General features: G+C 32.4%; 1 protein-coding gene across 16 annotated transcripts in view; it reads right to left on the bottom strand.

The window, feature by feature from the left end:
- LOC114343397 (F-actin-monooxygenase Mical) overlaps window positions 1–16,044 on the bottom strand; it is a 228,788-nt gene that overhangs the window by 116,830 nt on the left and 95,914 nt on the right. For all 16 annotated transcript variants that reach the window (XM_028294217.2, XM_050650929.1, XM_028294268.2 and 13 more), the window contains exons 4-6: window positions 15,048–15,406; window positions 13,652–13,909; window positions 12,492–12,837 (exon numbers count right to left, since the gene is read on the bottom strand). In XM_028294217.2, coding sequence (XP_028150018.1) covers window positions 12,492–12,837; window positions 13,652–13,909; window positions 15,048–15,406 — 963 coding nt within the window. The remainder of the gene's footprint in view (window positions 1–12,491; window positions 12,838–13,651; window positions 13,910–15,047; window positions 15,407–16,044) is intronic.

Raw genomic sequence — 16,044 nt, 5'->3', positions numbered from 1 at the left:
TAGAAATCGAAAACAACTGAATACCGATGTAAGTTAATTTCAAGACATGATTAATTTTTATTTTTTTTTTTTTCGAAAAAGGGTATTTATAAACGGATAAGCTGCGAAGATCTTCCTGGGTGATCATGAAAACAATGTAAGTGAAAGAAATGGATACAATAAAAGCAAAATTTATATCGACAGATCAAGTAAATGATTATATGAATGATACGTTGACATCATAATCAAAAAGAAATCTGCAGATCAAATCGAAGAATGCCTTTGAAATATTACAAACAACTTTTTTTTTAATGTTGGAAAATCTATGAATTTTGGAGCAGATGTAAATGGGATCTCGGTATACCGACTACTCACTTTTCCAGTTGCTGGTGAAAAGCACTGCTGATTTGGCTTCACTCCTACCTATTTAGGTGCACTAGACGAGCTCATTAAGAGAGTTTATTATCTCAATCCAATAATTGATTGAGGATGGAATAATACTAATGGATATTTGCAGCCCACAAAACTGCATAAATCATCTGTGCTGCAGGAATTACTAGAAATAGTATACCCTCCAGAAGATTGCAAGATAGATGAATAATAGAGAGAAAAGAATGGTACACCCACAAACTCAACTGGAGAAATTCTCTCAGAGAAATACAAAAGATAATTGTTGATATTAAATCCAATTCTGTATTTTTTTTTCAATTTCAAAGGCAACTGTGACACTAGTTAACTTATATATTTAACATAAAAAACTCAACAATAAATGCATTACTTGTCATCTTCACATAAACTTACAATTAGTGTAGAACTGAGATATTAAAATAATGTACAAAAAGTATAGTATTGGTTAATGTAGAACGGTACAGAAGTTTCAAAGGGACCGTCTGCTTCTTCTGTTTTTCCCCACAGGGAGTAGAAGTGGCAAACGTTTTTGCATCTTTTTTGGGGTCCCAAATTGACCTTCTTGGAAAAATTCAGCTTGTTTGTATTATTTTTACAGGATCAGTGGCATTTTCGTGTTAACTATGTGATAAAAAGATAGAGAATTGGAGTGACTCTTTGGAATAAATTTTAGTGCATTTTTACATTCATCAACATGATGTCTTAAAAAATTCAACGCACATTTTATTCATTTTAAATGTATTTTGCATAATGATTAATGAATTATTTAAAATGTATTAGTCTGTGAGCTATATAGGGTAATGGTAATAACTATTAAAATTAGTTCATAACTTGAAAGAAAATAATTAGACCAGTAAGGATCTGTTTTTAGGTGGATGTGAGAGGTGGCATTCAGATTTTTGCGGATAAAGTTAGGTGATAACTTCGTTAATAATAATTGATTTATGCTCCTTCTCAAATATGCCCGGAACACTAATAAAAAAAAAAATAAAATATTTAAAAATTTCAAAAAATTTCGTTTTTTTTTCTACTTTTTTTGCTTATAACTTTAAAACGATTCATTTTGGAACAAAGTCGTATAGGAATAAAACAAAGATAATTAAATTCTCTATCAGATGCGATTGGTTAAAAATGTCTTAATTTATCGCCCTTGCTGCAAAATAGCAATAAATATAAAATAAGAGGGCAAAACAAGCCTGTCCTTACTCAATAATTTTTCATCACTTAGGTTATACTTGGAACCTTCCTAATTCGCTTAGAAAATTTTTGTAATGTGCTAAAACCGTACACCCATTAAAATTGACTTACTAGATTTTGAATAATAATTTTGCAATCTAAACTTTTTTTTAAAAATTAAAATTTTTTAAAATCTTGCCCAACAAAAACTAGAACATACAAATATTTGTCAATTTTTTTACATATAAAGAAGCACTCCACCTATCTAATGCACTTTACAGAATTGAAATCGGATTGTTTAAGCAGCCTCGGCAATGTTTTAAAGTTATAAACAATTTTTTGGCTTATAAACAAATTAGTCCTGTGGCCAGGAGGGGGTGTAACGGGCTCCTTTATTTAGATGGACTTACCCAAGATTTTCATGTATTTTTTCACCCGTAGAACACGATTTTTTTGGGTAACAGTTGATCCGGATGTCGATAAGATTGTTATAAACAAAGAACTTGAGGAATTACATAACATCGATTTTTCGCAAAATAAAACATTTTTTTGTATTTCTTAAGTAATTCTAAGCAAAAAATGTTCTTACAAGTTTTTTCGTAGGATGCATAGTTTCCGAGATAAACGCAGTGGAACTTTCAAAAATTCGAAAAATTGCAATTTTTGAACGTGAATAACTTTTGATTAAAAAATAAAATAGCAATTCTGCTGACAGCATTTGAAAGTTTAAGTCAAATTATACCGGTTTTAATTATTTGCATTGCTAAAAATTAATTTTTTTTATTATTAAACAAAGCTATTTGTTTATAAGCCAAAAAATTGTTTATAAATTTAAAACATTGCTGAGGCCCCTTAAATAATCCGATTTTAATTCTGTTAAGTGTATTAGATAGGTAGAGCACCTCTTTAGATGTAAAAAAATTAGACAACTAAATGGTCTACTTTTTGTTCAGAAGGATTTTTAAAAATTTGAACTTTTTTAAAAACATTTAGATTTGCAAATTTATTATGCAAAATCTATTACGTCGATTTTAATGAAATTTGGTACACGGTTTAAGTATGTTACAAATAATTTCCTAAGCGAATTACTAAGGTTCTAAGTGCCACCAAAGTGGTTAAAAACATTGAATAACAACAGGCGTATTTTGCCCCATTATTTTGTATTTATTGCTATATTGCAGAAAAGGTAATACGTTAAGATATTTTTGACCAGTCGTATATCATACAAAATTCAATTATCTTTATTTTATTTCTCTACGACTTTGTTCCAAAACGAATGGTTTTAAAGTTATAAGCCAAGAAAGCAGAAAAAAATCGACGTTTTTCGAAATTTTTAAATATTTAATTTTTTTATTAATGTTCCGGGCATAGTTGAGAAGGAGCATAAGTCAATTATTATTACTGAAGGTGTCACCTAACTTTATCTGCAAAAATCCGAATGCCATCTTTCACATCCAAAAATAGACGTTTTTTCACAGATCCTTACTGGTATAAATAGGGGTTAATACGAAGCAAAACATGCGAATAAGAAAAATATACAAGAAGTTAGGCACGATAGAGGATAGAAAGAAATCAGAACTTTCGTTAATTCTTAATGTATTGAAAATCTGGTAAATACACGGAGAATGTTATATGGTGATATGTTTACTAATCATTAATTGAATATTTATGTGAAGACGACAAAGCTACATTTATAGGTATAGCTACTTATTAATCTAATCGTACACAATAAAAATACTTCAGTAACACTGTTTTTAGATGCACTTCATTATCTGGTTTATTAAATTTGGCCCAATATCAAAAGTTCTAAACAAAAAGTGCACAAAACAATTTTTTTCAAATTATTTTTATGGGACTAAAACTAGTTAAGAAAAATGGAGTATGCATGGTATTAAAGCCCCCATTGTTCAGTCCCCATCTTCAAGCGATCTATTATAGCAGCCGCAAGCAAGATTACCGAGCAAAAAATCTGCAAACCCTGCAACAAATTAATTATTTATTTATTATTATTATTAATTTATTAATAAAATGATAAATAGCCGAAAAAGAAAGTCGAAAGCCGATGAAGTGAAAATCAAGCGGTCCAACCTGAAAACCAGGTGAATTTGATATTAATTTTTTTAATACTATTAATCTAAGCATTAGGCTAAATTCTACTAACCGCAGAAACCTACTAGTAGTACAGTGAGTAGTAAAGAGTGTATAAAGTGTCTAGGAGCTCAGGAGATTGAGACCCCAGAAGCCTTGAGGAAGACACCAGAGATGATGTCGAAAGCTTGGCACGGTGACAATCGAAGTGGTTGAACCCGGAAGCCTGGTGAGTTTAATATTAATTTTTCCAAACTCTTAACTCCAAATTAACAGAGATGCTGTTATTGAAATACTAGGAAAAACGGCAGGAAAGAAGTTTGAGAATGAATATTTCTGATGGTGGTCCAAAGAAGTTCTTCTTCTTGTGGTGCTGTCTCTTTTAATGGAGGTTAGCAACTACACTAGCAAATCTATCTCTATCCAATTGCTCTAAACAAAGATGTTGAATCAAGACCGGTCCATTATCTGATATTTCTAAGCCATGAAATCTGGTGCCTACCGGTACCCCGTTTTCCTTCAATCGTACCCTGGATGATCAGTTCAACGAAGTTCGAGAAAAAATGAAAGAGACGATAAAAACGATATAAACAACGACAAGAAAATAGGTAGGACACAGATCTTCAAAAAACACCTACATATATGGTTGCCAAAAAAGAAGCGAAAGTAGCAGTAGTAAAAGCTAAAGCAGAAGCATATTATAAATCTATACAATCAACTTGATACCAGGGAAGGAGAAACAAAGATATACAAAATAGCCAACCATAGACAAAGAAAGTAAAATATTTTAATCAGATCAGATCTACTTGAGATGAAAACAGTTGGACCAGATGATATTCCTGGGGAAGTTTGGACAGCATCAGGAGAGATAGCAACAATTTCACTAACAGATTTATTTAATAGAATTATGGAAGTGTGAATTATGGAAATATGTTTCACGTCACAGCATGAAAATATGGGAGAATTGAGAGACAGATAATTTGTGAAGAAATCGAAATATCGGATAATCAGTTTGGCTTTATGCAAGGCAGATCAACAAGATATGCAATTTTCATTATAAGGAAGTTGATGGAAAATACAGTAATAAAGAAAAAACGCTCATATGGTATTCATTGATCTTGAGAAAGAATATGGTAGAGTTCCTCGAGAGATTCTGTGGTGGGCATTTAATAAGAAAGAAGTCCTCAGTGAATATGTAAATATTGTGAGAGACATGTATGAGCAATAATTGGTGTTAGGACAGCTGTGGGAGAGATTGGTACATATCATCATGTGAAAGTAGGATTACACCAAGGCTTGTTGCTGAGACCTTGTTTATTCGTATTAGTTTTGGATCAGATAACAGCGAAACTACAGGGTAATATTTCCTGGTGCTTAATGTATGTGGATGATGTAGTGTTAGTAGGAAATATTTAAAGCGATTTAGAAGAAAAACTTAAACAGTGGAGATAAGCTCTTGAGGAAAAAGGTTTGAAACTTGGTAGGGCAAAACAGAGTATTTGGAATGTTCATTTAAAAATAGAGATACTACAAATAAAATCGTGAAATGATTGTGAAAATTAATAGTTCCAAGTATCTAGGATCGGTATTTTTTTTTCTTCTTTTATGGCCTTTTGGAAACTGCGCCCATCTAGCGAGCAACACTTCTTACAATCAACGCCTAACCAAACCTATCATATAGGATCGGTATTACATAGTAATAGAATAATAAATGAAGATGCACATAGCAGAAATAGATTTGGATGGATGAAGAGGAAAGAAGCGAATAGTGTGTTGTGTGACAGAAAAATTCCAATGAAGCTGAAGGGAAAATTCTATAAAACAGCCATACAATAGCTATGATGTACGTAACTAAATATTGGGCTGTTAAAAAAGAGGAACCGTAGAAGAAATCTAAGGGTGGCACTAAATGACCCAAAAATGAGAGAGTATAGGTTAAGATGGTTTGGTCATGTACAAAGTCGAGACGTTAATCACCAAATACGCAGGAAGAATTGCTGATCTGCAAGTTCCTGCGAGGTGTAACAGAGGAGGACCAAAGAGGACCTGAAGAAGATGCTATATATATAGGTAAGTTTTGAGTTCATCGGGAAGATTAAAATAGAATTAAAAAAAGGCCATCCGAACAGATAAAGCCAGTTAATAAGAATATTAGTGAAATTATGGGAAGAAATAATGTAAGTGATAAAATTATTGGAAATTAAAAACTTGATCTTCTTCTTAGGGTGTCATGCATTTCTGCTTAGGCGTCCATTGTACATTGTTTTGTCGGGTGAGATGTTATATATTTAGTTATTCTGTTTTTAGCAGCATTGCGAAGCATTTCATAACTGTGGATTAGTTAAAAACTTAATAAAACCTCTAAAGTTGATTTCAAAGTTTTATTTTGCACTACTATGTAAACAAAATTTCTGAAACTCGAGACCAAATAATAATTGGGCTAAAATGTATTAATGAACCACTTTAACGGAGCGCATCCTTATCTTCACATGAGCACAAAAGTTTCCACACTCTTAAACACACAAATTAACACAGGAATTAAGTTTATAAAGCAGTTTTTCAAATCACAAAACAGACCAAATTTTGAGGTTTTCCAAAATACCGGTCATTCGCAGAGCCAATTTTCGTTTTCTAACAAATTATCCATTGTTTCCATGATTTAACAATATCTTACAACGTTTGAGGATATGTTTTATTTATTTTTGGGAAATACTCTTTCGCGAGCTTGACCAGCCCATCGAGCGACTCTCTGATAGGCTCGTCCTCGTTTGTTAAAAACTAACAGTCTAGTCCACCAAGCGCCTGAAAATATAAAACTTGTCGATATCCTACAACATTATCTTTAGATCTGAATTACAATAATTCCAACATACATGGTGCCCCCTTGAGAATGGAACACAGTATGTCTGAAGATTCTCTGCTTTAAAATAAGAAGTTGAAGATCTTCAAATAATCCACAAGACAGAGGATCTTCAAATATTCTATATTTTATCCTTAATGGGACACCTTATACAGTGCTAGCCAAAAATCCCCTCCCCCTCGTATCTTTTGAACAGTTATACTTATAATAGTGAAATTTGGAGGGAGGAAATAAACGGACGTAAGATTCTCAACTAGTCATGATAGGTGACGTAATAGTGACAGATGACTTTACAGCGCCACTGTGACAGATAATTTTAAATGAGACCTTATGGCAAGTTATACCTTGTTTGAAAGGTATTGAAAATACCTATTCAGTCATACTAATTTTGTTTAGGTTTAAGCTGATAAATAAATTAAATAAATATAGAATTGTTGTTTTGCATTTAATTAATAAACATTCAAACGTCCGCCTATGGTTTTTTGTCAAAAAAGTTGACGTCTTTCAATTCTCTAGTTGTTTTTGCGTCAACATCAACTCTTTTGACAAATAACCAGAGGCGGACGTTAGAATCTGTCTTAATTAAATGCGAAACTAAATTTTAGAATGAATATTCATCTGTTTATTCATCAAAATCAGCTTAAACAAAAACAAAATTAGTATGCTTGAATAGGTATGTTCAATACCTTTCAAACGAGATATCACTTGCCATAAGGTCCCATTTAAAATTATCGGTCGCAGTGGCTCTGTAACGTCATCTGACACTATTACATGTTATGACTAGTTCAGAAGTCTACGTCCGTTTATCTCCTCTATCCAAATTTCACTATTATAGCATAATCGTTCAAAAGATACAAAGGGAGAGGGGACTTTTGGCTAGTACTGTACAGATCAAAACTAATAAAGCTTTAAAAAATTATGAAAATTACTGAGGGTGATTTGGTTGTTGGATAGAAGTAAGAAAGTTAATAAATAACCATCCCGATAATGTTTCTATTACATGCACGTTTTAGAATCAAAGGTTGCAAAGCTCCTGTATCACTCTCATCTAGTTCAATTGGTTTTACACTTGACAGATTACCTCTTCTTAAATAAGTGTGTACCAAAATAAGACCATTTTTTTCACTGATTCATATATTGTTCTTAATAATAAAAACTTGCTATTTAATGAGACGAATTATTTTAATGTGGAACTACCCAGCTTTTTCGACATTTTTCTAGTAGTATTCATAAAGAATATATACTCTCCTAGAAGAAGAGTTTGAATGGAACAGATGGTCACGTTTATTTGTCCCTTGAAAATACCGTAGGCATGTCAGGCCACATGCACCTACTCAGTTGGTGCACAAAATCCTATGCTGAAACGTTACAGGGCAGTACCCTTCTATAAGGTCTATATTCTTTGGTATTCATTTCAAAAATGTTTTGTACAATAACGCTATGAAACGAATAGCATCACTACATCTATGGACTGACCGTCTCCCATCATATCTTTCTTGCTGAGGCTTACAGTAAAACCCTTATCTGCAACCGCGAAGAAAAGACACGACTGACTTTCGTTGATGCGGTGCAGGTGACCTTGAGGGTTTCAGTTAAATTTGTTCAGTTATATTTGGCCTTCGCGGCACAACTCAAGCTTTTTGTACCTTAAGTGTTTTTTGTCAGTTGTTTTTTAATTTTCATCGTCCCTCTTATATACACTATACATATCATACAGCTTATACAGGGTGTCCCGAAAAGAATGGTCATAAACTATACCACACATTCTGGGGTCAAAAATAGTTCGATTGAACCTACCTTACCTTAGTACAAATGTGCTCATAAAAAAAGTTACAGCCCTTTGAAGTTACAAAATGAAAATCGATTTTTTTCAATATATCGAAAACTATTAGAGATTTTTTATTGAAAATGGACATATATCATTCTTATGGCAGGAACATCGTAAAACAAAATTATAGTGAGATTTGTCCACCCCATAAAAATTTTATGGGGGTTATGTTCCCTTAAACCCCCCCAAACTTTTTTGTACGTTCCAATTAATTCATTATTGTAATACCATTGGTTAATTACAACATTTTTAAAACATTTTTTACCTCTTAGTATTTTTTAGATAAGCCAGTTTTTATCGAGATGCGGCTTATTTTTTAATATATTTACATAAAAACTTTATGGGAGTTTTGTTCCTTTAAACCCCCCAAATGTTTGTGTAGGTTCCAATTAAACTATTATTTTGGTACCATTAGTTAAACACAGTGTTTTTAAAACTTTTTTGCCTCTTAGTCTTTTTGTGATAAGTCACCTTTTATCGAGATGTGGCTTCTTTTTCAAAATATACCTAAAAATGTAAATTAAATAAATTTTCAGATTATTAACAGGCCTCTATAATCGTACTTAACCATTTACAAATATGTGGTGAATTCGACAAATATTCAAAATATCTCGATAAACAGTGGCTTATCGAAAAATTACTAGGAGGCAAAAAAGTTTTAAAAACATTGTGTTTCACTAATGGTGCCACAATAATAATTTAACTGGAACGTACACAAAAGTTTGGGGGGGTTTAAGGGAACAAAACCCCATAAAATTTTTATGGGGTGCACAAATTTCACTTTAATTTTTATTTAAGATGTTGCTGCCATAAGAATGCCATATGATCATTTTCAATAAAAAATCTCTAAGGGTTTTCGATATATGGAAAAAAATCGATTTTCATTTTGTAACTTCAAAGGGCTGTAACTTTTTTTGTGTGCACTATTGTATATAGGTAAGTGAGGTTCAATCAACCTATTTTTGACCCCAGAATCTGTGGTATAATTTATGACCAATCTTTTCGGGACACCCTGTATAATTGAGGATCTTTTTTGCAAAACTGCATAAATCCACTTTTCAAAAATTTTCAGAAGACGTAAAAACGTGCTGCAGTGTTGTACTAAAACTTTCAAAATTTCTGAGAACGTAATCAATTGAGGTTAGGTTTAGAGAAATAAAACGTCAATTAACATTATTGTTATTGATTTGCATTAACAAAATATAGCCATGTGTCTGATGGAGATATCGCGTTTTGTAAAAAAAAGATGGGCACACCGTGGCATAGCGTGGCTACACTACATACTGTCAGTGCGAGCCGTGAATAGTTTTAGAACTAACGAATATTATATTTTGTTTCACGAATCAACATCTAATTCTAGAGGATACTTTTAAAACCAAACAAAAATAGTAGAGGGATAGTTCTGCAGACCGGAGGATTTATGCAGTTTTGTAACACAAAAACTAATTTTAATGGTTAGCTAAAGAAGGGGATGTTAAGTTTTGTATAAAAAAAAAGAGTGGACATGGGGTAAAGGTTTTTGAGTGGATTAATTAAGTTTTGTGGAAGAAACGTGATTGTTAGGCTCATTTTAAATGGAAAATATTAACTTTTAATACATGAGACTTATACACAAGATCTAAGGCAGACCAAACTCTCGAAATTCAACAAAACATGTATTTTAACCGGAAATGGATTTATGCAGTTTTGTAAAAAAGCTCCTCAATTATCCCTCTTATATACGATGCAAAGTGTGCAGTGTTCCTAAATTAGTTTTAATGTTATTCGGAAATGTTTTTTTCTGGCATGTTTAAATTAAATATGATTTTTTATGCTGTTATAGATTTTCCTGTTTTCGCTGTTTTTTTCATGACTATTGGTGAATTTTTCCATTGTAGTATGTGCTTGTATTTTTTAAGTCTGTTATTGATATTTATGTTTTATGTCGGCTTATCCGACACTCCGTGGTCTTGCGGTTTTTCCCACATAGAAATTACTATTGTATTCACAGGGTATTTTATAGATGCAGTTTTTTTTTTATCTCTCTTGTGTATTGTTAGTTTTGGTTTAGATTTAGATAGAATACAACTCAGCGTATTGGTTGTTTTGAATGTTGTTGTGATCCTTTTTAATTTTTTTAATTAACATTTTATATATTATGTCTCATTACAGTCAATTGTGGTTTGATCCCATACAAAATAATATTTTTTTAAAAATGTCCAGTATTTGGTATCCATTCAGTTCTCTACATTTGTTTTTCTCACTGTTCATTTTTTCTGCAATTATTTATTCTTTGCTTAAATCAGATTTTTCCTCTTTTGTACTTCTATAAGTTTTTGGTGTAATGCATTTTTGATGTTTTTTCTTCCTGCGTTTCATATTCTCTAGTTCTTCTGTACACCAACAACTCTTATTCCTTTATTTCACCTACAAAATCTTTTTTTGCATCTGTATGAATTTGATTATATTTAAGTGCTCATTTCTAACTTTGATAATTTCGAAATTAAATTAGTAAATCGACTCTTGAGACATCTTTCGCGGGATGTATAGATATCCAAGGTAAAAAGAGTATCGTTATAAGAACCTTGGAAGAAGATAATCACTACACATCTACTAATTCTCAGAGAAGAGAAGACAATAATATATAGATATCAAAACTAAAATTATTAAATTTCGGTTAGAAAGTGAAAGAGTTTTTAAATTTCACATTATCACGTAATTCATGACTATACTACGTTCATTACCAAGGTAAGCTTGAGGTCACACCCATCGGTGGGTGTGTCGTGTCGTCGCAGCTTATCTAACCAATGACACGCTGCGACGTCACGACAGATCCACCGATGGGCGTGACCTCGAGCTTATTTTGGGAATGAACGTAGTATAGTCATAGACATACACTAAACAGCAAAATTAACGCACCACCTTAAAAATCTCGAATTTTTCTTTCGAATTTGAAAAATCATTGTATACTGGGTGTAACAATATATTGTGTTTTTTCCTCAAAGTTCGGAACATCCTGTGGAATATTGTAGCATATAAAAAATATTGAAATTAAAACTCAATTGTAGCCTTAGATTTTCTTAACATTCTGTTTTTTGATTCATTCACTTATGTTGGATAATAAAAAAGTTAGGTACGTAAACAACTGGTCATGTTTTTTATCAATGAATCTCCATTTTCTGCTTAGTTTAATAAACAAGCCTAAAGTAGGTTATAAGAAATTAACAATTTGATAGATGCCAAATTGTTAACAGTCAAAAAGTGTCTGGTTTGTTGTGAAAATTAGTTGATTTATTATTTAAAGTTTCAATTAAGTCCATAAGTCAAATTCCTTTTAGCACGTTCCATTTCCACCAAACAAGAAAAAAACTTGTGGACTTATTTGAAACTTCTAATTTTCACAACAAAACAGACACTTTTTCACTGTTAACAATTTGGCATCTATCAAATTGTTAATTTCTTATAGCCTACTTTAGACTTGTTTATTAAACTAAGCAGAAAATGATCATTTATTGACAAAACACGTGGTTAGTTGTTAACGTACCTAACTTTTTTATTATCCAACATAAGTGAATGAATAAAAAAACAGAATGTTAAGAAAGCCTAAGGCTACAATTGAGTTTTAATTTCAATATTTTTTATATGCTACAATATTCTACAGGATGTTCCGAACTTTGAGGAAAAAACGCAGTATGATTGTTACACCCTGTGATATTTACCTGTCCAGCAACAATATAACTACATCGATATTCTTAAGGAATAAAGCTATAACATACTAAAAAAATCACTAAAATCGGACAACAGGTTTAGGAAATTCAAGACATTAAAAATCTCCCATTTTTAAGGTGGTACGTTAATTTTGTTGTTTAGTGTATAATACCTAGACCCTAGACTACGCGCTGACAGTGCGAGAGGGAAAAATGTTTGTATTTAGGGTAGGCATCTCTTTCTAATCGGCGGCTGTGAGCAAGTCACATGGTCGATAAACCCAACGTCATTGGATAAACCCCGCCGATTAGAAAGAGATGTCTACCCTAAATACAAACACATTTTTTCTTGCAGCGTACAATCTAGGTATTATATGTGTATGAATATAGTAGTCCATTCCTAACCACACTTTTCATGCTCCGATATTTTAAGCAATATAATCATAATGGTATATCATTAACTTACCTCTTCTTCTCTTCTTTGGTATATCGTGAACCTTTTCGTTAGAGGTACGTTTCATTCTCTCGATGCTAGCAGGATTGTCGGTGTCAAAGAGAGCGAGCACATGGTGTGACAAGACAACGGTCTTGTTGAAATTAGGGTATCTAGTGGCTGGATCTAGGGTGTACGATTTCCAGTCTTTGTTCAAATTGTCCGGAGTGGTCTGCGCTAGCAATCTGTATATCGATTCACGTTCGGCCAATACTTCTAGAGATGACGCTACTCCCAAGGACCAACTTCGAATGGCCCAGGCAGCATCCAAAGAAGATAAAAATCCTCTGGCGCAACCTGAACCGGTGGGCCAAAACGGCTGAAAAAAAATAAAGTTTTCAATATACAGTATCGGTAAGAATTTAACGTACAGTTGAGTCCGTGATTCTTTACCCGTGCGTCATTAATACTTGGCGAGATACAACACATACTTTTCATCTAGCATCATTGTCTTCCACGCATGAAACTAAAGGCAAACCAGCTACCGCCTGTTATTAAGTAAAGACACACGTTATTTTTATGAACGTTCTAGACTCAGTCCATCGAAAACAGATAGGTACAAAAAAGACGCTTGGGGACGTTTTCAGATTTTAAGTACAATTTGTGACGTTTCTGATTTGTTTACTTGTGGCTGTCAGTGCGTTGGATTTTTTGCTGTTTTTTCCTGTTTTTGCATTTAGAAGTTATTTATATTACAGAATCAGTTGTTTTCACAACTAATTCTATATTGAAGTTTGAAATTTTATGGTAAGTGTATTTTATTTTGCCATTAATTTACATACAAAGTTAACCGCATTCACACAGTTAAGGAATGGTTTTGTTTAAGTTTCCGCAAAAGTGAAAGAAATGACAAAGAGAAAATATTTTATTGAATGTTTAAGACTATGCCTGGAAAAACTCTTTCAAAAGCTCAAAAGCAAAAGAACTTGTTTTAAAAATCGAGTACTTTGAATTAGAAAAAAACATTTTACATTCTATTTATTAGCCTGAAATTTTATATTATAATCAGTGATCGGAGCGGTAGCCACTGTCTGTCACTTGCTGTTGAAGGAATAAATTTCCGACTTATTTCGTATGCTTTAAATGATGACGCATAGGACATGTATACGTAATGGAATAAACGATTGACTTACCTCAAGTAAACTATCTCCAACTAATATTTTTAGTAAACGATAACCGTTCCTCTCCACCACTTTTGAAGCGTTTTCGGCGGCATACATGGAAGTAAAATCGAACATAGCGATGTCCGGTTGACCGTAGTGATTGACTGCAAATTCTAAATTGGGCATCTGATAATTAGTACTAAAAGTGGCAGCTTCTATTGCGTATTGCTGTAGAGCTTCTTTGTCTACGTTTTCGGGAGCTAATAACTTTTCGGTATCGGCAAAATCCTGTAAAAATTATAATATGTAGATTCATTTAGATTATTGCATTTTTATTCAGTATTGTAGAGTATTATCTCTTACTCCATTAAAATACCATTTGTTTTTAACCTTCCGATGACCAATCTTTTTTTGTTACACGGATGACCTAGGGGGGAAAATGACCCCAGGTCAAAAATGTCAAAAATGACAATTAAAAAAAAAATGAAGTTTTTTTTATGGCATGGACTTTATGTCATTCAGCCAGTCACAACATGAGTATTAGTGTCATGTGTAGTGTGTATGTTGAGTGAGTGTCTTGTTACTTTGCAAAGTCGACGTCATTAGCGTAAAACTACTTGGAATTACACATAATAGACGGTATTTTACTAAACATCAACTTCAGAATATATTTTTTATTCGTAAAATATAGGGATTTTTTTTATTTCAAAATATGAGGATATCTAGAATGATATTAAAGTCAAATAAAAAAATAATGAGTTAAAAATTGAAAATACTCATGAATTTATTAAAGAAAAACACGCTAGGATCACAATTTCCCCCGCTTGGTCATCCGAAGGTTAAATACTTTTGGACAATTTCAACAATATTCATTCTTCACAATATCACAACTTTACTTAACTAAATTTAATTTTTCCACTCAGTTAATTTTGAAAAATAGTTTATGACGTCACATAATGTTTGAACAGACTTTTGCTTTTAAATTCAGTTTGTACTAATGAATGCATTACAACTCATTAACCTTTTTTTACAAATTAGAACTCACAATAAACTTTTTAATACCTGTATATTTCAATATACAGGGTGTCCCCGAAAATAGTGCGTTCCTTAAAGGTATAGGTAGAATGCACAATGTAGAGCAAAAAAGTCTTATAACATTTTTTTATAAATTCCACCGTTTGGCCAAAAAACCAAAATATATTTTAGTATTCAAATTGAAATCTGACAACTATGTATACAAAAATCTAAACATAGACAATGAAAATTCAAAAATATTTGCAGCATGGCCCTTTAGTATTTACATTAAACTCTGTCTTCCTCCTCAACAAACAAACAAATTCTTGTTTTGTTTGATTTTCAAACATGGGGTGGTATAATTATTTTGCAGGTTGGTCCTAAAAAAGTCTACAGTTGAATTATAACTTACTTGTTTTATGACTCCTTTCTCGATTAAACTATGCTTCTTCGCTGTCATAACGAAATAATGAGTATCATCTTTATAATAAACTATGTTCTCTAAGTCAATTCTAGTGGCTTCTTGCAAATCCTTGAAAAACTTCTGGTTAAATATAAAAGCTACACCGCTAATTTCTTCTACGCGCGCTTCGGCTTCGGTTTTCTTATTGATAAAGTTGGCCGTGATAGCTATTGCAAGCTTCCCCCTAAATTCCTTGCGGCTAAATCCCTGTAGAGTATTGCGTTTACCGTCGGCGCCTATTATGACGTCGAACTCGTACTGCGAGACCGGATGATTGGCGGGTTTAAACTGTGCTCTCCAACCAATTTCTGAAACATAAATATATAATGTAACGAAACAGTTACTTTTGACCGACCTCAAATAACGATTGCAACTCGACAGACTAGCAATTCTCTCATTCTCGTGAAGAGGCGCATGGCGCGGGGAAAGGTGTTCCAGAATCTACGACTAGCCGAAGTTGAGAATAGAGATGGGCGGATCCTTCTTCTAGATTCTAGATTCCAGACTATTATGAAATAACGTATATAAAGAGCGACAATGTTAGTTTAGTTATTAAGATAAATTCGAACTGTAAAGTTGTAAATAAATAGTCGTATATAAATTCGAACCGATAGTTTTATTTATTAAAAACGCTCCTTCTTCTTAAGGTGCCGAGACCGCTTGTCGATCGTTGGCTCTCATGTTACAGGGTTGTTTTGTTTTAAACATTTTGTTTTAAACAACTGTTTTAAACATGTTTAAAACACTTAAATTAAACAAGCGTTTTTTTTTCATTTTTTTGTGAATAATACATAAATATGAAAAAGTCTTGTACATATTATTATACAGACTTTGTAACAAATATATTTTTATTTATTAATAATGGGAACACAACAAAAATTTTAAAACTCAAAACATTTTGCATACAAGAGTTAATAATTTTCTCAAATTGTTTTAGTCTCATAGT

Source organism: Diabrotica virgifera, chromosome 5 (assembly GCF_917563875.1).
Source record: "Diabrotica virgifera virgifera chromosome 5, PGI_DIABVI_V3a".
Classification (NCBI taxonomy): domain Eukaryota; kingdom Metazoa; phylum Arthropoda; class Insecta; order Coleoptera; family Chrysomelidae; genus Diabrotica; species Diabrotica virgifera.
This window is presented reverse-complemented; position numbering and strand designations above follow the sequence as displayed.